At 50.5% G+C, this 22,838-nt stretch overlaps 1 protein-coding gene across 6 annotated transcripts in view; it reads right to left on the reverse strand.

The window, feature by feature from the left end:
- CUX1 (cut like homeobox 1) overlaps window positions 1-22,838 on the reverse strand; it is a 344,154-nt gene that overhangs the window by 149,217 nt on the left and 172,099 nt on the right. For all 6 annotated transcript variants that reach the window (XM_064478638.1, XM_064478637.1, XM_031432659.2 and 3 more), the window contains exon 4: window positions 1,930-2,008. In XM_064478638.1, the coding sequence (XP_064334708.1) occupies window positions 1,930-2,008 (79 nt within the window). The remainder of the gene's footprint in view (window positions 1-1,929; window positions 2,009-22,838) is intronic.

Raw genomic sequence — 22,838 nt, forward strand, 5'->3', positions numbered from 1 at the left:
CCCGGGGTGCGCAGGTAAAGGTGATCTACGTGGCATGCAAACATACTTTGATTTACTCTTATTATTATAGAAAAGATCAAACATGATTTGCTCCCATCACCTAAAATGAAAACTGCCAGCCCAAAATGATAATGACAAAGAATGTCTCCAACATAAGGGAAATGCTGATGGGACAATACTAAGTGGAAAAAGTAGCATATAACTATATACTCGGGTTATGATCAAAGTTCTATAAAAATTATATACATATATGATAAGGCCTGCTCAGGCGAAGAGGAGAATCGATGAGAAGAGTGGTCTCCTTTTTGTCTATGAGAAGTTAAGATGGAAAATAACTGCAGAAAGAGAAATCTAACAACTTGTTCACGTGGCTTCCCAGTGGAGAAACTTCACTAAGGGAAAAGCCCAGGGACAAACTGGACTTTGAAAAAGAGAGCGTAGGTTATATAGAAAACAGCAGCTCCAGGCTCCCTGAGGCTCTGGCAAAGGCAGAACAGGCCGGTCCCCTTTCAGCTGAGTCACCAACACAAAACCAGCACTTGCACAAGAAAATGCAAGTGGGCCCCCCAAGCTGCCGACACCTGAGGAACAGCACCCAGGCATCAGATGATCCATCTGCTGTGAAGCAGCTTCCACACGAGGTCAGAGTATTGGTCAGAGCATTCAGGAAACCCCTAGGTGGATACAAACTCCTGCAGAAAATCAAAAGGCTCAAATTTGGAACTAGGAGCTGGATAAGCTCCTAAGATAGCAAAAGCTTAGAACAAAGACAATCTCTCTCCATCACTAGGCTGCTCCTCTACTTTACTCCATTACAGATGAGAATACCCAGGTTCAGAGGGGAAAAAGGACCGTGACCAAGACCTCACAACAAGGCCCTGGCAGGAAAACCTGGATCTCCCTACTCCCTGTGCAAAGTGTCCAAAGTGCTTTCTGCTGCCCCTAGCTTGGTGTGGCCTCCATTAACCTTGGCTCCCAGAGGGAATAGCAAAGTCCTCAGTGGGCCTTTCAGAATAAAACACAAATACAAAGGAGACTTGTTTCTGCTTTGTTTTGTTAAAGTAGTTCTAGTAATGTCAGTGACGTACATTCCTAAGGATTCCTAAGAAGGGCAAGTGTGCAACTCTGATGGGTGAGGAGGGGAGGGTGGTGGTAATTTGGTTTCCTTGGTCAGCAGAGGACGACATTCAAGTAACTTTCCCAATTTTATGATCTGAGTCTTTCCAGGACTGAGCTGGGACCCATGTGATTGTGTCTATCACCTCCCCACGGATTCCAGGTGACTGGAACCCCTGAGAACAGAGGATCAATGGAACCAGTGGGCCCAAGGTGCTCTAAATTCTGCCTCACTTTTCTGAAATAAGGAATGGGAAGCCATTATCTCTCTGAATGCACAGCAAACATTATTAAAATTTTAACTCTTTAGTTCTTTCAAAAGGAAAAACAACCCACATACTTTGTAGTTAAACCACTTGCCCTTAGATATTAAGTGGAAGACTTGGCCAGAGGCCACCGGTTCCCTGGACGACCCGGGAGGGGACTGTGGCATTCCAGGCGCCCTATCAGGGCCGTTCCTGAACATGGAATTGGTCAGCCCAGACCCGTGAGCGTCCACGATGTCTGCACAGCACACACATGGCACTACTTCTTCTCAGTGAAATGTGCATTTTAAACCAAAGCTAAAGGTGGCCCCACAGATCTGAGTTTCTGTATCTACAAAGGAATCAACTGGAGTTTACTCACTGACTTTTGCAAACATGCATCTGATTTTCAAACCCATCCAAAGTCTGGGTTTTGGACAATGAATATTCCCAGAATTTCTCAGCTTCCTTGGGGAAGCTGCCTTAGGGAAGCTGCCAAGAATAATCCAGAAACCCACTGACTCTCCAGACACAGTGCCTGCAGGCACGCTACAAGTGCTGGGCTTACCTGGGACATCGATCAACCTTTTGTAGACATTCAAGAAGGCTGCCTCAGCTTCTTTGCTTCTTTTACTCAGTGCATCAATCTGAAAAGGGACGGAAGAAAGAGAAGAAAAACAAAGAGCTCAAAATTTGTCAAGAGGTAATTTACAAATCATTACACGTCTAGTGAGCTCCTAGGGCAAACAGGAGCCTGCCTGCTCCCTGAAAATGCCGGACAGCTGGGCCTTCAACCTGCTCAGAGCCAATGTCTGCAAGCACACAAGCGGGAGGTGGTCCACGTGGGCCAGTCCGTGGGGGGAGCGAGGCAGAAGCAGTCCCATCGCCCAGCGGAGCGGGGGCTCTCCACAGAGAACACGGGCTCTTTCCTTCTTCCACCAGCGCTAAGAGCGGACCACACGCCAGACTGCGCCGGACGTGGGGCAGAGAGGGACCGCGCTCAGTCCCAGGGGCTCGGGGTCCAGTAGGGGAACAGGCATGTAAACAAGCAACGAAATCCCAGCCGGGAAAGCGCTAGGTAAGAAGAGCCCTGGGGACACTGAGAAGGGGACATCAAGCAGGAAAGTAGGTGACATTTGAGCAGTCCTTGGGAGCTGCTCACCAGGGTAGGAAGGTGAGACAGGAAATGGGAGGAACACATTCAAACCCCAAAGATCTGAAATCTGGGGTCCATAGATCCTCTTGAAGAATTCTGTGAAGGCCAAGGCCCCTCCTCCTAGAACACACAGACACACACACGCACACACGGTTATATACTCTATTTTAGGACATTCACATATCCACGTGTATTCTGTCCATAGGATCCAGATTAAGAACTCGGATGGGGCTGTAACACACTGGAGAAAGTGGGGGCTGCTGGGGTGGAAACACGGATCCGTGGACGTGAGACCAGACAGGTCAGGCGTCAGTGCACATGGAGAAGGATGACCTTCACCGTCAGGGCCTGAGTCAGGGTGGAAGGAGGCAACCAATCCGAGGTTGTTGCCTCTGCCCAGGTGAGAACCACATGGGGCAGTGGTGGTGAGGATTGAGGGAAAGATGCCAATCTGAGAGACGAAGTCCAACTGAACTAATGTGCGACAAGGAGGAACCACGCATTCAGGACGGCGCCCAGATTTCTAGCTTAGGCAACGGCCAGTTCCTATGATGGTGGCCAGGATCGGTGTGTCTCGTGAACCAACCCAGCTGAGCTGGTTTCCCCCAGTGAAAAGTCCATTCATCAAAGAAAAGAGATGCGTGAAACTCTAAAGCATGCCGGACATACCCCCAAAGAGGCTCTGATGCTTGGGTGAACTCAGGATGCATTTTGCTCCTGTAACACATTTGCTGAGACAACACATCACTTTTTGCCCTTGAAGCAGGCAAGATGCTACATGCAAAGAGTTCGCTTTGGCTCAGGAAAAGGACACTAAATTATACAGTCCTCTGTCCCCTCACAGAATTATACTCTCTACCTCCAAAGTTATTAAAGAGGCAAGAGGATGTGGCATAATTACAGGGCCTCTCACCTGGGCCAACAAACAATTTGTTAAGGGCTGAGAGCGGTCACCTGATTAAGGATGGGGAGACCCTGGGGAGGGGGACACAAGGGTCAGTGGAGGGCAGGTCTGAGGACATCTAATGCAGAGCAAAAATGTGCGATGCCAGCATTTCCAACTCCTACCGAGTTTTGCTGCAAAATTCCTCCCTGAAGTCAGTTGTCGAGAACTCGGACACATTTTTCCCCCAATAAAATAAGGTGGTGATTTAGGTGTTGCTTTCCAAGTAATCCACAGAGACTACTGAAAAACAACAAGATAGTTCTCTCTTTGTTTTTAAAATAAAGTTATTTTTCCCTCTGATTATTAGCAGTTCATGATCATTGTATAATTACAAATATATCAAAAAAAAGAAGAAAATTAAAACCATAATTATGCCATTCACCAGTGCAAGTCATTCCTCTGTCTGTAGTTCCCTTTCATTCTGAATGAAATGTAGGCATATAGGCAAACTACAAAACCAGGAGATGAGTGGTTGCTTAGGGATTGGGAGGATGACGGCTAAGGGGCGTGGGGTTTCTTTTTGGGGTGATGAAATGTTCTGCGATTGATTGTGACCACAGTAAAGTCAACACACTGCTGAGTTTAAATGGGTGAATTACACAGTATGTGAATTATATCTCAATCAAGCTGTTAAAGTGTATTTGAAATCGAACCGTATGTAAAATTTTGTATTGTGCTTTCATGAACATAGAAAATCTTTTTTCAATATCTTTTACAAAATTTGGAAAATATCTTAATGGTATTATTTCAACTGTACCTCATCTCCACTTGTGTAGATGTTCTGAGTAAAAGTGGACTTAAGAGTTGCCTTTGCAGATGTCTGGAATTTTCCCTGTGCTCTGGGCCCTTCTGCCACCTCCTGAGAGCGCCGTGCCTGCAGGCAGCAGAAGCTGCCCAGAAAGAAGGACAGAGGCCCTGGCTGCTCCCCAAGCCTCCTGACACCCCCAGAGGCTTCTCTGCTGGGTTCCAGATCTGCCTCGGGAGGGTCTCCTGCTTCCCAGGAATCTGACTGAGCCTACAAAAGTGGCCGCCTCTACAGTGGGCAGAGGATGGGATCTGGAAGGATCCTGAACACTGTCTTCTCTCTCCTGTCTGGGTTGTTGATGGGGACGTGGGGCAGGGGCTGGGTGATCGACACATCACACTTGGGGACTGTTACGGGTTGAATTGTGTCCCTTCCCTGAAAGTCCAAATCCCCAGTACCTGTGGCTGTGACTTTATTTGGAAATAAGGTCTTTGCAGATGACTAAGTTGAGGTCATTAAGGTGGGCCCTAATCCACTATGGCCCTGTCCTTGTGAAAAGGGGAAATCTGGACAAGCAGACAGTCATGCACACAGGAGAGCCCCATGTGAACACGAAGACAGAGACTGATGCACCTACAACCCAAGGAAGGCCAAAGACCGCCGGCCAACCTCCAGAAGCCAGGGGAGAGGCCTGGAATAGACCCCCCCTCACAGCCTCAGAAGGAATGCACCCTGCCAACGCCTGGATCTTGGACTTCCAGTCTCCTGAAAGGCAAGACATAAATGTCTATTTTTTAAGCCACTCAGTTGGTGGTACTTGGGTGTGGCAGCCCTGGCAAACGGGTACAGGAACCACGAGCCTGAGCCTGCTTCCCCTCCCCTTTCCACAGATGCAAGAACATTCAACCCGACCCTGAGAGGACAAGGCCAGGCCCCTGAGCTGAATTAGCTCATTAGGTGTCTGGACCACAAGTTTCTTAAGAGAAGTGGTGAGAACTCCACGTGTGGTTGAGTTTCAACTGGATGAGGTCCCCCAAGCCTCTTTTTAAGATTCCCAAACCTAGAAAAATTTGTTGATTCTGGCAATTTTGAGACTCCCTCTGCTGACTTCCCCCCACCCCCAGCCACTGCCCTCATGCATGAACAGGTCTTGGGGTCTGAGGTTCGGTCTACCCTCTCCCTTTCCCAATTCATCTTTCCTGGGGTGGGCCTTCCCCTGCTGTGGCCTGGGACTGCCTGTTCCCATGCTTTCGCTTACTTGGATACCCTTTGCTGGCGTCTCTGCCCACTCAAGTCATAGCCTTGTATCAAGACCCAGTGCAGGCTCCACGTGCCCCAGGACGTGCGTGCTGGGTTTCCTCCCGCTGGCGGGGCCCTGAGTTTGGAGAGAGGAAGGGTGCCCCTGGATGGTTGAAAGTCAGGTCCTTGGTTAGACATTCTGTCCACCATCCCCACTGCAGAGGAGGGGCTGAGGACTGAGGGGCAGCTGGTGGCGGAGCAGGGACAGACCCAGAGAAGCTCTGACTGTGCTCAGACCCTGTGTAAAACCTGTTCCACTCCCAGGATCAGCCTCACCTACCACGCCTAACTCCAGCCACACCTGGTTCCTCCCAGTTCCCTGAATACACGAGCAATTTCCCCGCAGCCTGGCAGGCGCCTCCTCGGAATGTTCCTCTGGTCCTCAGGCTCAGCTGATCTCCGCCTGCCGGCCACGCCCATCACCCTAAGCAGACCGTCCTGAAGTTTCAGGACTGCAAATGAGGCTGTCTCAGGAGATCCTAGATTCCTTGAAAGCCCACACTACGCTTTCCCCCTGACAACTAGCACATAGTAGGTGTTTAATACATTTTTATCATGGCAATGAAAATTTACCTAAATTGGTCAACTGTTTTATCTGCAGAAGTGAGCAAATGGTTAAGGAATGCAGTTTTAAATCTTTATGAAAATGCTTCCTATGTAAAGAGTTCTTTGATTCATCAGCATTCATGCTGGCGCACGGAAGCATCCTTCCCCACCGCACACACTGGGCGCTCACTTGAGCTGGCCTCCTGCAGGGAGCCACGCGCCCCACTCCACCAAAGATGCCCGGTGGCTCCTACCTCGAGTTTCCTGGATCCAACAGTTATCCTTTCAACAGTATCGCTTTTATAATGTGGAGTTTGAATTTGTGTAATAAGGGTTATATGACAAGATAAAGGTCTATAGAAAGGTAGTCTATCCTAAATCTCAATCAATAATTGCTTCCAGTAGGAGGAAAACTCAGAGGCCAGGTTGAGAGGCCCAGTTCATGGAAATCAGCTGTAAGACTCCTGAGATTCAGAAGGACTGACAGAGCGCGCAACCCTTGGGCACCAGCAGAGCTGCACTGTGAGGTCTGGGGTGTCACGTGGCCTCTGGAGTTACTGCTTCCCTCCCCATCTGCCCTCCCTGTAAGGGGCATCGCATGCCTCTGCCCACTGCCACATGACTTGTGGGGGCTTCCTGGCCCACTGGTGGCAGGCATGACCATGTGGAATGTACGTGGTGGTGCCGCACGCTATGTCTGAGCCTGAGATGCAAGGGTGAGCACATGGTTCGGCTTTCGTGCGCTTTCTCCCTGCCGTGAGAATAGACGCCTCTTCCACTGGGATCTCTGAGTGAAGGCAACACATTGTCCCAGAGCCGTCCGGCTGACCCACGGTTCACATGTAACGTGACTGAGAAATCAGCTTTTGTGCCATCGGCCGCTGAGATCTGGGGTTGCTTGTTACTGCAGCACAATCAAGCAAAGCTGCCTATTACAAGTCCTAAGAGGTGGTCACGTTTCTAAGAAGACGGCACAAAGTAATAATAAGGAATCAACGACCAGTATCGAGAGGGCCAAAGGATTTCTGTTTGTTTGTTGTGAAGCTTGATTGTTTATTTTCTCCAGGGACAGGGTAGGGGGAAAGACGGTAAAGGGAGCAAGGGCCCAGGATTTAAAATCAGAACCCTGGATTTAAGACATGGCTCCAGCATGCATTTTGGAATATTGAGTCAGCTGCGTACCCTCTGCCTCTCTGAATTTCATCTTCTATGTCGAGGAAAAGATACTGATGAGAAGGCCTGCCTAGTAGGGACCCTGGGAGAATCGAGTGACAAAGAAGACGTGACAACAGTGTAGAGCTATTCACAAGCTGGTTTTCAGTGTTGCTGGTAATTATTGACCCGTGTTGCATTTAGGAGGCGAAACAGCATACAAGTATCAACTAAATTAAGCGTCAAAATGTCAGGGGCTTAGAGGAGAATTCACACACTCAAAGCCTTAGCTTTTGTACAAAAGAAATCACCACTTTAGAAAGAATTAACCTGTTAGGCTGCCTCTTAAACAGCATTTGCAGTGGGTGGCTCCATTTCAGGGGCTTGCTTATGTTTAGGATGCCATTCCCCACTGAAACTCCCTTACCCGCCTATAACTCGGAACATTAATGGGTTTGAGGCTTTGGGGTTTATTATTGGAATTTTCAATCAGAGCCTCCAGTTTTCGGCAGAGGAAGGAAATGTGGAGAGAGCAAGCACAAATCTGAATTTTAGTTGGAAGATGCTCTGCTCAGAACTGAAAAAAGGATGAAAAGAGGGTAACATTTACAGACATGCAGATCCTCCACCTCCTTCAGCCTCGACCACCGATTGCTGAAGAAGTCCTGCTCATCTGGCGTCAGAAACGACTTCAGAATTATAATCTCCTTCCGTCTTTGCTGCTTCAGCCTTAACTGAAGCTCCCACCCCCTGACTTCTAGTTTGGACGCCACAGACCCGTACTCACAGGGTCTCCCCAGCTGTAGCCTCTCCTTGCCGAATGTGATGTGCCCCACACTCCTGAGGCTGGGTTTCCAGAACCCTTCCCAGCATGGCCCGTGCTCAAAGCTGACACCTTCCCCGGCCGCCCAGGCCCACCCCGATCACGCTTCACGCCGTTCCCATCACGCCTCTGGGTCCTCACACACTAGGTCCTCTGCCTGGAACGCTCTCCACCCCAGGCACGGGGAATGGCGTTCTTCCTTTACGGGGCAGCCTAGGTGACACCTCCTTTGTGGTGTCCCCCCACCTTCCCCAGACACCACTGGTCACCTGGTCCTTGTGCCACCTGGGCTCTCTGTAAATCCCACTCTGCCCCCTCCCACACCGAGTGACAATGACTCACATCGGTGAACTTCCTCTCCACCCACTGTGGTCTGCCCCAGGCCATGGCCAGTGCCATCTTCTTCTCTTGATCCCCGGCACCTGGCTCCTAACACAGGAGTCTGTCTGGGGTGTGCCTCTGAATGAACAAGGGTAGAGTCCAGGCTGAGAAGGCAGCACAGTTCAAGGGATTCCTGGAGGCTCACTGGCGACCTCTGCAGCATGGACTGCTTTGGAAGATGAGGGTGGAGAAGGCAGTTTTCTATAATTAAGAGCTTCAAGGCTTCTGCTACCCACCGCAGTTTAGTCTAAGAAGTAGGGAGTCATGAGAGTCACGCTCTGATCTGGTTTAGGAGAGCCAACTGCCCTTGTCAGGACGGGAGGACCCCCCTGGAGGCGGCGTCAGTGGAGGGAAGAGCAGCGAGGGGCTTTGGGGTTGGAGATGAACCAGCTAGGTGACGCCATCTCGAAGGTGGAGAAAAAAAGACCTGTTCACCGGCTTTTTGTAAGTTAAAGGAATGTGTGCAAAGTGCCTGCAACTGGACCCAGCACCTGGGAGGCCTGGCACACCCTGTGGTGGCTGCTCTGTGACGCTCGAGTCTCTGCTTGGACGCTGGCGACTCCAGCTCCTCGCTGACAGTGGCCTGTGTCCGGCGCCACGACTGTTGCTTACTCAGCTCACCAAGAAAAGGATACTATTCATTTGCATACCGGGTACCCTTAACAGGCGGCTGCGGACACCTGGCATGGCCTGGGTAGGCCACCCCCACGGGCCTCACACTGAGTGCCCTGTCACATCAGCTGCGAGGCACAGACAGACAACAGCATGGACTTGGTACAAGGGCCCAGGGATCACCAAAAAAAAAAAAAAAAAAAACACCCAAACAGAAAGACAGGTCTTAATGCCGGTCTGGTACATTTTGAAATGGAAAAGGATCATCTTTCCAGGGTGTTGCCCGGCCTTGCCACGCACAGGTGGTAGGCAGGGCAGGGGCACACAGGGCAGGGGCACACAGGGCTGAGAGCTGGATACAGTGTTCGAAGAGCAGGGCTGAATCCCAGCTCCAGTACTAACATAGCTATGCTACCTCTCTGTGCCTCAGTTTCTTTGTCTGCAAAATGGGGAGAATAACTCCTGTGCTGTGAATGGTGAAGGGGCCAGCAGACTGGGAAGCGCCACTTCACAAATGCAAAAACTGACCACGTCACTGAGAACCATGCCCCTAAGCAAGCCCCCACCCCAATATGGTAACAATGGGGCTGGGCATGGGGCCATGGGGTTGAAGGGAGAAATGTGTGCTTTGAAGGAATGCAGACTTGGGTTGGAATCCAGCCCTGTTGCTGGCGTGCTGGCTTGATCAGGAAGCAGGTTCCTTAATTTACGCCTTGGTCTCTTCATTTGTTTAGTGAACAGCTCCCTCCTTGCTGAGTTATTGTGAAATGAAATGCGAGGATCTGGTCTGGTTGGGAGCCTGTGGAGGTGGGTAAACACCCATGCCTTCCCCAGTAAATCCAAATCAGCAAGCTTTCCACTCCACCACAGGCTGTCCTCCTCTGCCATTAAACCAAGCAGAAAGCCATAACGCTTCAAGTCTTGGGGGACAGAGACACTTAAACAACATTTAAGACACCATGATAGCAACAGTATACTCAGGGACCATCCGCTAGTCTATACCCTGGAAATTTACAAGCCAATGATTTAGAAATAAACACAGACCATTCACAGAACGTTAAGTCCGTGTGCGCTGCTGGACTATCGGCCGGTGAGGATAAGCAAGAGCTGCAGGGATGTGGCAGAACAGTTTTGTCTCACTCTATGTCTGGCTGCAGAATTCTTTCAAGAGCAAAACATTATGTGAAGAGCCATGTGGAATTCCAGAAGTCAACAGAGAAGGACCAAGGTCCTGTCCAAAACAGACGCGTCCGCAGCCACAGCTTCCGAGTTCTAATTTTAACTGAACCCCGCCACGTAGGAGGAACACGTTTTCTGGAAGAAGATCGCACTAGCAGAGAGCCCAGTAATTCTCCTCTAAGTACATGTCTACTTAATGTTTTGGCAAGTACCAGTCTTGCTATTGCTGTGAGAGCTCCAGGAAGAGACAAGAGAGGACCCTGGAGGGGAGGGAGCCCCTCTTCCAGATCCACACCCCTGGAGTGATGTGGAGAGAAGAGAGATTAGAAACAGGTGTGGGAACCCAGCTGCCACCACCAGCTTTGTTCCTCAAGGTCACGTTCCTTTGTGATTTCTAACACGCAGATGGAGTTCAGAGGGGAAGAATCACGGTGGGGATACTCCCCATGGCAGAGCACTGATCAGCACTTGCTGGAGATCCCTGCACTGCTCAAAGCAGGGGGCATGAATCCCAGAGGGCAGTTTCGGTTACAAAGGCAATGTAGTGTAGACCTGGGTAATGACACAAAAAATCAGGTCTTACGTAAACTTATGGAATCCTTCTTAACCATCTCCCCATACCCAAAGTTCCTAAGAGAGGAAGACTGGAGAATTCCAGAAGAAGATAGTGCCATGAAGAGGGATGTGGCAGAAGATGGCAAGAGAACAGTAAAGGCAGAAAAAAAAAAACAGCAACAAGCATTTCTATCTTCCTTTACAGTTTACAATGCCGTTTCATGGGCATCTGACATTCTGGTTGCCAAGATTTATCTGAAGGGCTGTTGTGGGGAAGGAGGATTGGCTATCTTCTCTCTCCCTGGAGTGCAAAACCAGAACCAACAGGTGGAAGCTACGGGAAGGCAGATCACAGCTTAACAGCAGAAAAACCTCTGTAGACAGCAGAGTGCTTCGGAGGTGGGACGTGTTGGTGCCTGTCTTACTCACTAGTTCATTCATTCCTTCATATTGTCAATAAAATCATTTAAGGTGTGGCTGAAATGTGCCGGGCAGTGTGTGAGCCTATCCTCTGGGACCAGAGCCTCTATTTCTACTCCTGGAGGGCTCAGGGTGGATGGTGTCATCCCCTTCTCCCACAGGTAAATCACAGCAGGGCTGTGGGAGAGGCTTCCCAGAGGATGAGTTTCTACCTGAGATTTTTAAAACACTGTTTTGTGAACAGACAATATGTCTACAGTAAAAAAAAGAAAAGAAAAGAAAAGAAAAATTAAGTATAAGAACATATATAGTGTTCAGCAAGGTTGCACAATGCAAAATCAATATACAAAAAGTCAATTGTCTTTCTATATAGGCGCCATAAACAATCTGGAAGTGAAATTAAGAAATGTTCACAGATTGGAAAGCTTAATGTTAAGATGGCAAAAGTCCCAAATCAGTCTAGAGGTAGAATGCAATGCCTACCAAAATCCCAGCTGGGTTCACTGAAGAATAAGACAAGTTGACCCTAAAATTCACATGGAAATGAAAGGGACCCCAAATAGCCAGAACAATCTTGAAAAAGAGAAACAAAGTTGGAGGCCCCACACCAATTTCAAAACTTACTACAAAGCTGCATTAACCAAGACTGTATGGCACTGGAGTAAGGATGGATATATTGATCCATGGCATAGAATTCAGAGTCCAGAAACAAACCATCACATTATGGTCAACTGATTTTTGGCAGCAGTGAAAGAACAGGAGGGAAGGAACAGACTTTCACAGACGATGCTGGGACAACTGGTTATCCATGTACAAAAGAACAAAGTTGGATCCCCACCTCACACTGCATTCAGAAATGAACTCAAAGGCCCAAATGTAACAGCTAAAACTACAAAATTCTAAAAAGGAAACACAGGTGTAAGTCTTCAAGACCTTAGCTACGAAACCAAAAGCACAAACAGCAAATAAAAAATGGATAAAATGGGTTTTATTGCATTTAAAATGTGTGCTTCAGACAGTGTAAGAAAATGAAAAGACAACCCTAGAAAGGGAGACAGTGCCTGCAAATCATGTATCTGACAAGGGGTTAGTGTCCAAAATACCTGAAGATCTCTTAATAACTCAACAATCAAAAGAAAAATAACTGAATTTAAAAATGGACAAAGGATTTAAATAGGTATTTCTCCAAAGAAGATATACAAATGGTCAGTAAGCACGTGAAAAGACACTCAGCATCACTAGTCGTTAGAGAAATGTGAGTCAAACCCACAGTGAGATACCATTTCACACCTACTAGGATGGCTGTAAGCAAAACGGCGGATGATGCATGGTAGAGACGACGCAGAGAAATGGGAACCCTCGTACACTGCTGGTGGGAATGCAGACTGGCGCACGCTGGCAGTTCCTCAGAACTAGAGTTACTACATTACCCACCTATTCCATTCCTAGGTACGTACCCAAGAAAAATGACAATGTATCGTTATGAAAAAACTTGTATCTGAGTGTTCTTAGCAGCATCATTCAAAATAGCCAAAGGGTAGAAAAAGCCCAAATGGCCATCAAGTGAAAATGGATAAATAAAATGAGACATAGTCACACAATGGATTATTATTCAGCCACAAAAAGGAGTGAATTACTGACACACGCTGCAACACGCATGAATCTCGAAAACATGCTAAGTGAAAGACGTCAGTCACAAAAGACCGCATGCTGAATGACTTCATTTACATGAAATGTGGAGACTGGTCAAATCTAGAGAGACAGAAAGTAAGTGATTAGTGGTTGCCAGGGGCTGGGGGTGGGAGGAGCAGGGACTGACTGCTAATGGGTGTGGGGTTTCTTTTCGAGGTGATGAAAATGTTCCAGAACTGGATTGTGGTGATAGCGGCACAACTTTCTGAATATACTAAAACCCATTTAAATTGTAAAAAAAGAAAAGAGAGATGAAAACAGAAGTATAAATATATAGTGAAAAGTAGGTCTCCCTCCCATTCATATTTACCTGCCACCCAGCTGTCTGGCCTAGAGGCAAGGAGCCACTAGAGTTATCTTTCCAGAAATATTTTATGCATTTACAAGCATCTGTATACACACACTGTCTCCCTTAAAACACACACACACATACCAGTGGTTTGATATTATAGATGCTGTTCTGCATCTTGTGTTTCGTACACTTAAGCTCAGCTTCCTTCATAGTGGAAGGGGCAGGGCTTCAGCGGGGATGGGAGCCTGTGCAAAGGCAGGAGGGCCAGTTGAAACAGGAGGGCCAGTGGAGAAGAGCAGGGCCTGCTGTGCCTGGAGCCCAGGAGGCTGAAGTCTCGGAGGCAGGGCCTGGGGGCTGAGCCAGGGGGTGGCAACTCGATGCTGAAAGGTACCAATGTCCCAGAGGCTGGCAATCAGGCAGTGATGGCTCTGGATGGGAAGGCGGCTCCCGGGAGGCAGGGAGACCTGGAGCGGGTGGCAGCAAAGTCCAAGAAAGAGAAGGAGGAGGTCAATCTGAGTGGGGTGAGGCCATCGGAATTCACAGGGTCTGCAGGCAGACATGGATCCTCCCAGAGTTCCGACCAGGGTGGCTGGGGGCTGGTCACCTCCCCCGACACGGGGACTGCAGAGGTGAAGTTATGTCTGGGTTGGGGGGTGGGGTGGAGGTTTCGTTTGTGAAAGGCCCAAAGGGAGCACTCAGGGGGTCCTGATGGCGAAGAGAGCCCAGATGGGGTTATCTAGGGATGGGACGGGTGCGTGGTGAGAGCCCCAGAAAGCTGGGGCCGATTCCAGGGGAGCACCCCTATTTAACAGGTTGAAGGAACTGAAGGATTCTGTGATCAATAACTAGAACTACTGTTTACCCAGCCCTGCTTTACGCCGTGATCTTTAAATATACACACATACACCCAGTGTCTCTGCTCTGCAGGGCGGACTTTCCATTATCGGGAGGAGACACAGAGAAGCTAGAATGACTCACTCAAGGTCACCCTGGTAAAAGATGCTGTCAGGACTCAAATTCCAATCTGTCTAATTTCAAAATCTGCGATTTGTCTGTTTGGTTTTCTCTGCTATGCTAAGCTATCTCCCCAGAGAGGAGGCGCCAGGGGGACGGGTGGTCACGCAGGAGAGGAGCCAGCGGAGGGAGCAGGAGCAGAGCACGTGCCCAGCACCCCAGGTCTGCTCCTGCACCCCCGGAGGAGCCGGCCTGCAGCCTCAGCTCCCAACATGAATAGCAGGAGGCCACCCAGCAGGCCTCTGAGCCCTGCGTGTCCAGCGGGGACATGTGCTCCCAGGGCAGCAGCGCTTGTCTGCAGTATCTCAAGAGAACACACGCTCAGAGATTTGCCTCGGGATGATGCCAGGCCCTGAGTCTCTGCCAGACTTACCCTCCCAAGTCCCTAAATACCAGCAGTCTCAGGCCTGAGGATGAATGGGACTCGAGGGCCTGGGGCAGTAGGGGGCAGGGTGGATCTGAACCAGGAGCACTGCTCCGTCCCAGGTGGGCCCCCAGGCGCCACCCCTCACCCCACAGCCCTAGGAACTGACCCCTTCCTCGGTCATGCTCCCTCTGTGACCCTGTAGGTTTCTCTCTTCCTGTTATACTGGAGGACAAAATATGATCTCACAGGTCTCCTTGAGAAATAGTGTAGGGGAGGGGACCTCCGCTATTTCTCAAGCATAAGCACTGGCTTTAGAGTCAGAGGTTGGAGTTCAAGTTTCAGTTCCAAGGCTGATGAGCTGTGTGGCTTTGAACAAGTTACTTGACTTCTCTGGACCCATTTTGTCTTTTCTCTACAGAAGTGATCACAAAATCTCTCAGGGCTGAAGAGACAGTCTCCTCCCTCTCCATCATTTGCCCAAAGGGCTCTACACCGAGTCTGCCAGGTTTGGGCAGGACCTGCTCCCCAGATTAGTCTCACAGAGGGCTTGGCTGGCGTGCGCCCCAAGGTGAGCCCTACTCAACTCTTCACCCCAGTGCTGCCACTCGGGGTCTTCACAGATAGCCCAGGAGAGAGGGCCAAAGAGCAGCCCCAAGCAGGGGCAGAACAACAGGAAGATGCCCAGTCCTGTCCCCAGAGAGTAGGGGAGCTTGGAAGCTGCTGTCTGCCCAGCTAGGCTGCCTCTTCCTGGCTGGCAACTTAGAGGCTCTGGAAGTTGTACTTAGTGGGGCACAGATGAAACAGTGGTCATGCCTCCTTCCATGGGGTAAGTGGAATGAATTCTCCACTGAGCCCAGACACCCGGCTTCCAACCTGCGACCCTGCTCAGTCCACCTCGGACCACGAGGGCAGCTGGTCTATGTGTGACTAACACGCATAGGAATGGACATCACTGGCAGGTGGGCTCCCTCTGTCTGGGATGCTGGCTGGAGGTGGTGAGCATGGAGTGACAAGAGGGTGGCATCTGGCTGGGCACAACGAGGGAGCCACAGATCCCAGGACAGAACCAGGAGATGGCAAGGGGCGAGGAAAGCCAAGAGCCTGGAGCTGGGGCACCAAGGACCACCCTTCCAGGCACCCACACTGCTGCTCACACTCACTACGCCCTCCCCGCTCACTCTGGTTGCAACAATGTCCCCAGAACAGGGTGGTGGGGAAAGCTTTGTGAGATCATGGGAATGGTGATTTTAGACATCAAATGTTGTGCAAATAATTATTAGGGAAGAGAGTAGCGGCAGAGTGTGAAACAGATTTGGGAGAGGTGGAATTCCACGTTCAAGCCTCAGACCCTCTCTGGGCTCTCTGCTGTTATCAGTGTCCTGTGCTGCCCCCTGCCCTGAGTCACACACGTACATTCACAGTCCTTCTTTTGACCATCTGGTCCTTGGTGTCAGTTTCATTTAAGGAATTACTGCATTAAATTGATGGAACATTAGTAAAACCTAATTAACATCCAGATTGAGTTTTTCCAAGGGAAGAGAGATTTGCAGAAAATAAAATACCCTAATAATTTAAATTCCACAGTACTCAAATAAATACTATATGATTGAATATTACAAGTTGGATAATTTTAGTCCAGGAAAAAAAAAACTACTAGAATCAGTCTGTTCTCACAGACAAATACTCCTAATTCTCATTCAAATCTCTCCTCCCACCCCAATTCTTCACATTTATCATATGAGGAAACAGGCACTGAGAGAGATCAGCTGACTTGGTGAAGGTCAAGGTCACTGGCAAGTCAGGCCTCAAACCTAGGCCTTATAATCTATGTCCAGGGCTCTTTCCTTCATATCACAACTGCCTCCTGGTATCATATGATTCCCTGAAAGGGGCTGGGAGTGTAAGCACACAGAACAGAGCCTTTTTTAAATCAACAGAGAATGCTTTTGATTTATACACCAGGGGCATTAACTCTCCATCTCTCCATTCATCCAGCCAGCCAGCCAGCCAGCCAGCCAGCCAGCCAGCCATCCATCCATCCATCCATCCATCCATCCATCGCTCCCCGAGGGCCTGCTATGTGTCAAGCACTGTGCCACATGGGGATACAGATCCTGCTCAACTCTTACGCTCCAGAAAGCAGCATCTGAGTTAATTACCCACCACCATATACTTGGGTCTAGTTCAGGTCCAGTCTGGGACACAGCAGAAGTTCAGAAAAATACTCACTGAATGAAAGAATGAATGAGTAGACCCTGTCCTCCAGAAACTTACGGTCTTGGGAGACTGACAGATATTCCGCCTGGTCAGGGACAGGGCAGTGGAACAGTGGAGGAGGGCGCGGTGGCCCCTGCCGAGGTACCCTCACCCAGGTGGCTGCAAGATTGTTTCGGTGGCTCCGTTAGCATGGATTCCTTGACACAGACCCTGTTTCCCAGGCTGTCAGGGAGCAGAACTGCGATGGGTGAGTCCTGGGGCTCCTCTGGGCACTGGCACCAGTTTCTTCCTCACGTGGGACCTCGCATTCCTTACCTGTGAGCCTCAGATCTCTAGAGCCTCCGGTTCTGAGTCAAGCTTGCCAACAGGTCATTTTACTAATTTATTCAGAGCTCTTTGAGCCCCCTTTTCTCCATTTCAAAAAACATTTCCCAGGCACCTACTGTGCCCCCCCCCCCCCCCCGGCCCTGGGAGACCAGCCCAGAGCAGGGTCTGCTATTGAGCCCTCGGGGGCCCCCGTGTCCAGGGGTGCCTGATGTGGGTCCCCAGCAGAGAGGCCAGTGAAGGCTGAGGAGGGCCCGGCGCACGTGGGTGTGCGCTGTAAACATCCCAGAACACCACGGACGGTTACCAAGAGGATGTTCAAAATAATTATCTGCTGAAAATATTAGATTTGCTCTGGATTGTTCATTACATACAATGGCTTAATAGGACTTTTATTGAATAGCTGCAGAGCTCTGGGCCGAAATCAATTTGCTGTACCCTCGGAATTTTGATGTATGCTGTTGACTTCCACGACGCGGAGCAATTTGTAATAGCTCTGGCTGGCTGTTTTCAAAGCTCCTGCCCCATCACAAGCATTTATTTCTGACCACAAAATTACATTTATTCACTGGGAAGCAGCGCCGGGTCTTTAAGAGGTTAACTTCTGGAGTGCTTGGCTGCGGTCCAGCCCCCGGTCCGAGGCCCGGCGCGGGCGCAGTGGCCCGGGTGGTGGTGGTGGTGGTGGTGGTGGCGGCGGCGGCGGCGGCAGCGCCGGGCGGGCGGCCGTGATTAATAGACTGCTGAGTGCGCCCCTTTCCACGTGCACACGGCTCGCTCCCCTGCTTCCATACATCACGGGCTTAGCCTCAACATATCTGACTGAAATTGAATTTGGCTTCTCTCTCAACCGTTCATTTCCTATGTTATGCAAGGTTATATCCTTTTCTGCATGAGCAGAACCAAACCAGCTGCAGCTTTGCAGAAGAAAATGTGTTTTCAATTAGGAAGCTGGCCTGAATATTGAACCACAGTCCTACTGCTCCCCTAATTGAGCCATCATGGAGCAGGCCTCCAGGAAGACACCGTATTCTCCAGGAAGACACCGTATTCACCAGACTGGTGGAGGTTTCGTGTGAGATAATTAAAACACGCCACTGCCGTCACCACCATGACCGTCACCATGGCCACCTCGACCCCTACGTGTGTCAAAAGGCCCACATGAGTCTGGAGATAGCCGTGATGGTTGAGAAGAGCGCCCTGGAAAGGGGTCAGGACAGCAGCCTCCGCTGCCCTCCAGCCAGAGCCGGCAGGTGTCCTCAGGATGCCCGCTCCGCTCTGCACTCACCTGTCAGGGACACTGGGCCACAAACTTCCCTGGGGAGGGGAGGCCACCTTATTTTTCTTGTGGGTCACTAGGCACCTAGTGCAGAGCCTCAAACACAGGACTCAGTGAGTCCTTATTACTGAGCAGAAGGTGAGGGAGAGAAATTCAGTGGAGAAGACCTCCCTCGACCAGCTCGGTCAGGCAGAGGGAGATACAGTCAAAGGGGAGATGCAGGCCCCAGAAAGGAAAAAGTTAGCAACAGGCTGAGATGGTCTGGAAAAAGAACGAAGGAGGCAGCCTTTTAGTTTGGTCTTGAAGGATGGAAATGATTTTTATAGGTGAGGAAGAGCAAAAGGTTATAATAACGGAGGCCATGACTTGAGGAAAAGGGCAAAGGCAGGAAACCACAAGACATGTTCGGCGACAGTAAATAGACCAGCCTGGCCGGAGCAGAAGCCAAGGATGTGACGCCTGGAAAGACACTTGGAAGCTAAATCACGGAGCTCCTCACACACCAGTCTAAGGTGCATGAACAGGCACTGAGTCACAGAACTTGAGCCAGAGGGGTCGCCCTCGGAGGGAACCTAGCCAGTGGGTCCAACAAGCGGCTCTGCATGAGAGGCAGGTGGGGACTTTGTGAAATGACAGATCCTGAGGTCCCGCCCCCAGTTTGCTGAATCAGAACCTTGGAGGGAGGAGCCTGGGGAGCCGTATTTCTGGAAATAGTGGGTAATTCTCATGCAGCCAGCTGGGCCAGCTGGGCTATCCTAGGACTGGCTTTAGGAGCCGTCAGTCGGTGCAGTCTTCTCAGATGGCATCCCGCCTGTGACACGTCATTTGGTACTTGCTAAGTGCAGGCGTGACGGGGATATAAGTACGTGTGTGTGCGCACGCATGTGTAACACACACAGTTCCTACCCTCTAGATTTCAGAATCAAGGCTTAGTATAGGGCCAGCTAAACTGTGTCCCACTAACTAGAATACAGAGGCAGAATGTCTACAGGCTCAAAATCACAAGACAGATACAAATAAAGCCTTACCAGAGATGGGGAGGGGAAGAGTTTTGTCTCTGGTGGGGGGATTCTGGGATGACTTGGAGGCTCTGGCATTTGGTTTGAGCCTTGAAGAATGGGTAGGAGCTGACAACATCCCTGACAGGTGGTCCTCCCAGCCCTGAACACTCCCAGTGACGGGAAACTCACCACCTTAGATGGCAGGTGGCTCATTCCATTTTTGAACAGATCTAACTGCTGGAAAGCGTCCCTCACCTCTTCTGTCCTGCTGCTGAGTCAACACATGTACTAGGCCACTGAGTCACACGGGACTTCAGAGCTCTGGCGCTCCCCGCTGACTCCCCTGCTCACCCACTCATTTTGGGGTTGAGCAAAGTCAGGCAGAGAGAGGTCTGGGAGCTGTCCGAGGTCACAGGGGAGGGAGCAGCCCGTCACGTAGGGCTGGCATCCCCCCTCCCAGGGAAATGTTCCTGGGAGTAAGGCACTCGACACCCTGGCTTTATTTAGACGTGGCCTTTAGATCTGAGCACTTAACTATATTACAGCACGACAGACCCGAGGTGTGGGGCACCCTTGAAACTCTCAGTCACTTTTAACTAATTCTTGGAATATTTACCCAACTGAATCCATTTCATCTATTATTTGATTAAGATCTGTCAGATGGCCCTGCAAGCGGGCACAGTCCTTGGCTTTCCTCTGCACTCCGACTTCTCCTTTGGATGAGAGCCTTTCAAGGCGGCTTCCCATTGTGGCCCACAGGACCGCCCCACCATCCCACCTAGCTGCCCTGGCCTTGCTTCCTCCCTCGCTTCTGCAGCCCCAGTCCTCAGCCTCCTTTCTGGCTACCGGTCATCCCGGGAGCTGTCTGTCCTCTGAGCCTGGGCACTTGACCCGCTCTGCCTTGTGCTCCCCACCATGCGGGTCTTACCCCAAACATCACCTCCTGCAACAACTGTCTCTGGAGGAGCTGCCCCGGCCCTCCTGCTCTTCTCCATTCCCATCTCTTCCCTCACTGCACTTGTCACCCTCGGACATCATTCCTGTGTCCCTTCACTAGGAAACAGGCTTCAGAGAGCGGGTGCCTGTTGACTGTATCCACGGCTGCACCCTGAGCTCCTACTGGCTCGAATGCACACAGTCAGCTCTAGGGAGTTTCACCGAAGGAAGAAATGAATGGATAGCGGAATAAAACCCAGCCTCAGAGGCGATGTGGAGTTTCACACAGCCGGACCACGGCTCCGAACACTGCTGGTGTGTCACACAGAGGGTGGACCTTCAGGACAAAGGAAAGTTCCAAATGACTGCTTGGGCCATGTCAGCAGGTGATACTGGGATGAAGTCCCAATCAGCAGTTAACAGGCGCCCACTCCTCCAGGGGTGCAGATCGGGTTAGCAAATGGTCCGTACACAGTTATGAATATTTATTTATGTACCTGGGGATAAGGCACAGAGCACCGGATCTGATACAGGTGGGGCTGGCTAGAAGCTGTGTTTGCCAAGCCCTTCACACTAAATGAACATCCACTGCCCTTATCAGAGCCTGAGGAGGCCGACTGAGATGCTGGAGGGCAGAAGGCACCGCCTCCCCACTCCCCAAGCACCAATGCTGGAGGACACAGGCTGGCAGTGTCACCTGTGTGCCTATGGGTGGTCTCCCTACCTGCCCTGGGCTCAGATTCCTCGTCTGTGAAATGAGGACGCTGCTTCCACCCACCCATCTATCTGATGGGCACCTACTGTGTGCTCACTGGGGCCAGGTACTAGGGGTACAGAGGAGGCCAGCACAGACAGAAAATCTAGCGAGCACGGTGGATGTGAAAACTGACACACATGGAGGAAGGTACTCTGAAGGGCCTTGGTTTGAAATGACGGTCAGAGGAGACCTCTGTGAGGGGTGACATCTGAGGTGAGCCCTGGAGGATGGGGAGAGAGCTGGGTGGGACAGAGGGAACAGCTGGGGACCCAAAGCAAGCAGTGGCCAGGCCAGGGCACTCCGAAGGCCCAGGGCACGGAGGAGGCACAGAAAGGCTGGAAGCAGATGATTGGAGAGGAAGTGGGGGTGTGGAGGGTGAGGGCAGGAACAGAGATCAGTCCGGGAGCCCCTGCAGTGGTCCGGGTGACGCCCGACATGGCTGTGGACAAGCGTGTGGATCAGCTGATCTGAGGTGCACTTTGCGGGTAGGATGGAGGAGATGGGGGCATCCTGAGAGAGGAGGCTGTCCCAGATTTCCAGCTGAGGCAACCAGGCAGTCTGGGGAGTTACTCCTGAGAGGGGAGAGGACGGAGAAGGAGGCGTTTCAGTAGGTGCGGAAGCTGCAGAAGGGGAGCTGGCTGTGGGGTAAGGTTCTCTCTTGGGGAACTCTATTCAATACCTTGTAATAGACTATAATGAAAAAGAATAGGAAAAGGAATACACACACACACACACACACACACACACACACACACACAAATGAATCACTATGCTGCACACCAGAAACTAGCATAATACTATAAATTGACTATACTTCAGTTTTTAAAAAAACGTTCTCTCCAGTGGAAAACTAAGGTAACGTCAAACAGGCGGTCCCACAGGAGCTGGAACTCAAGAGAGAAGGCCACGTTAGGGAGAAGGTTCTGAGTTTTCAGCACATAGATAATGAGAGATTATATAGCAAAGAATGCCATTCTTCAGATCTGAAGGAAAAGAAAAAAACAACCCCAGGAGACTAAAAATCAATAGTCAGAGAAGTAAATGGAAAACTCAGAGGGTGCGGCATCACGGGACTTCAGAAGAGGAGATTATCAAGAGAGGGTCAGGGGGGCTGAGTGGCGCTGGAGAGAGAGCTGAGGACCAAAAGGGTCGGGGGTGGGGTGGGTGCGAGACCGGGGTGGGTTGAAGAGGGATGTGGACACACACAGGATGGACTGCTCTTTGGAGGGCTGGGACACAAAGGACTTTCCCTCCCAAGATGGAACATGCTACCACTTGCAGGGATGCTGACAAGAACCATCCGCTAACCAGCAGAGACTGAAGATATGGGAGAGGGCGTAACCGCAGGACTGTGGTCCCTGAGAAGGCAGAAGGTGGGCTCAAGCCCACGTGGAGGGATGGTGTTTGAGGAAGCGGCACATCCTCCCAGGACAGAGCCAACAGAAGAGCTGGCTCCAGCTCTGGAGATCTAGTGACAGGAAGGTGACCCACAGCGGCAACTCTCCCGTACTGTGAACACCAGGCGAGCATGTGCTTGAAACGCACCGAGCACAGCACTCAGACTTGTGAAGTGTCCCACAAGCGCCATTTCGAACATCGTCACAAACGTGCTTTAACATGGAGGAAACACGCGAAGATAAAACTCAGCTTCTGACACCCAAACACAGAATGATGTAGCCACTGTGTGGAAGCACGATTCTTTCTTTTTGAAAGAAATAGTTCACACTCATAAAAGACTACTGAAAGTATTAATAACAAAAGGCAATCCTGAGAGTGAGAACATCCCT

The sequence above is a fragment of the Camelus dromedarius genome, chromosome 24, assembly GCF_036321535.1.
Source record: "Camelus dromedarius isolate mCamDro1 chromosome 24, mCamDro1.pat, whole genome shotgun sequence".
NCBI classification, from domain to species: domain Eukaryota; kingdom Metazoa; phylum Chordata; class Mammalia; order Artiodactyla; family Camelidae; genus Camelus; species Camelus dromedarius.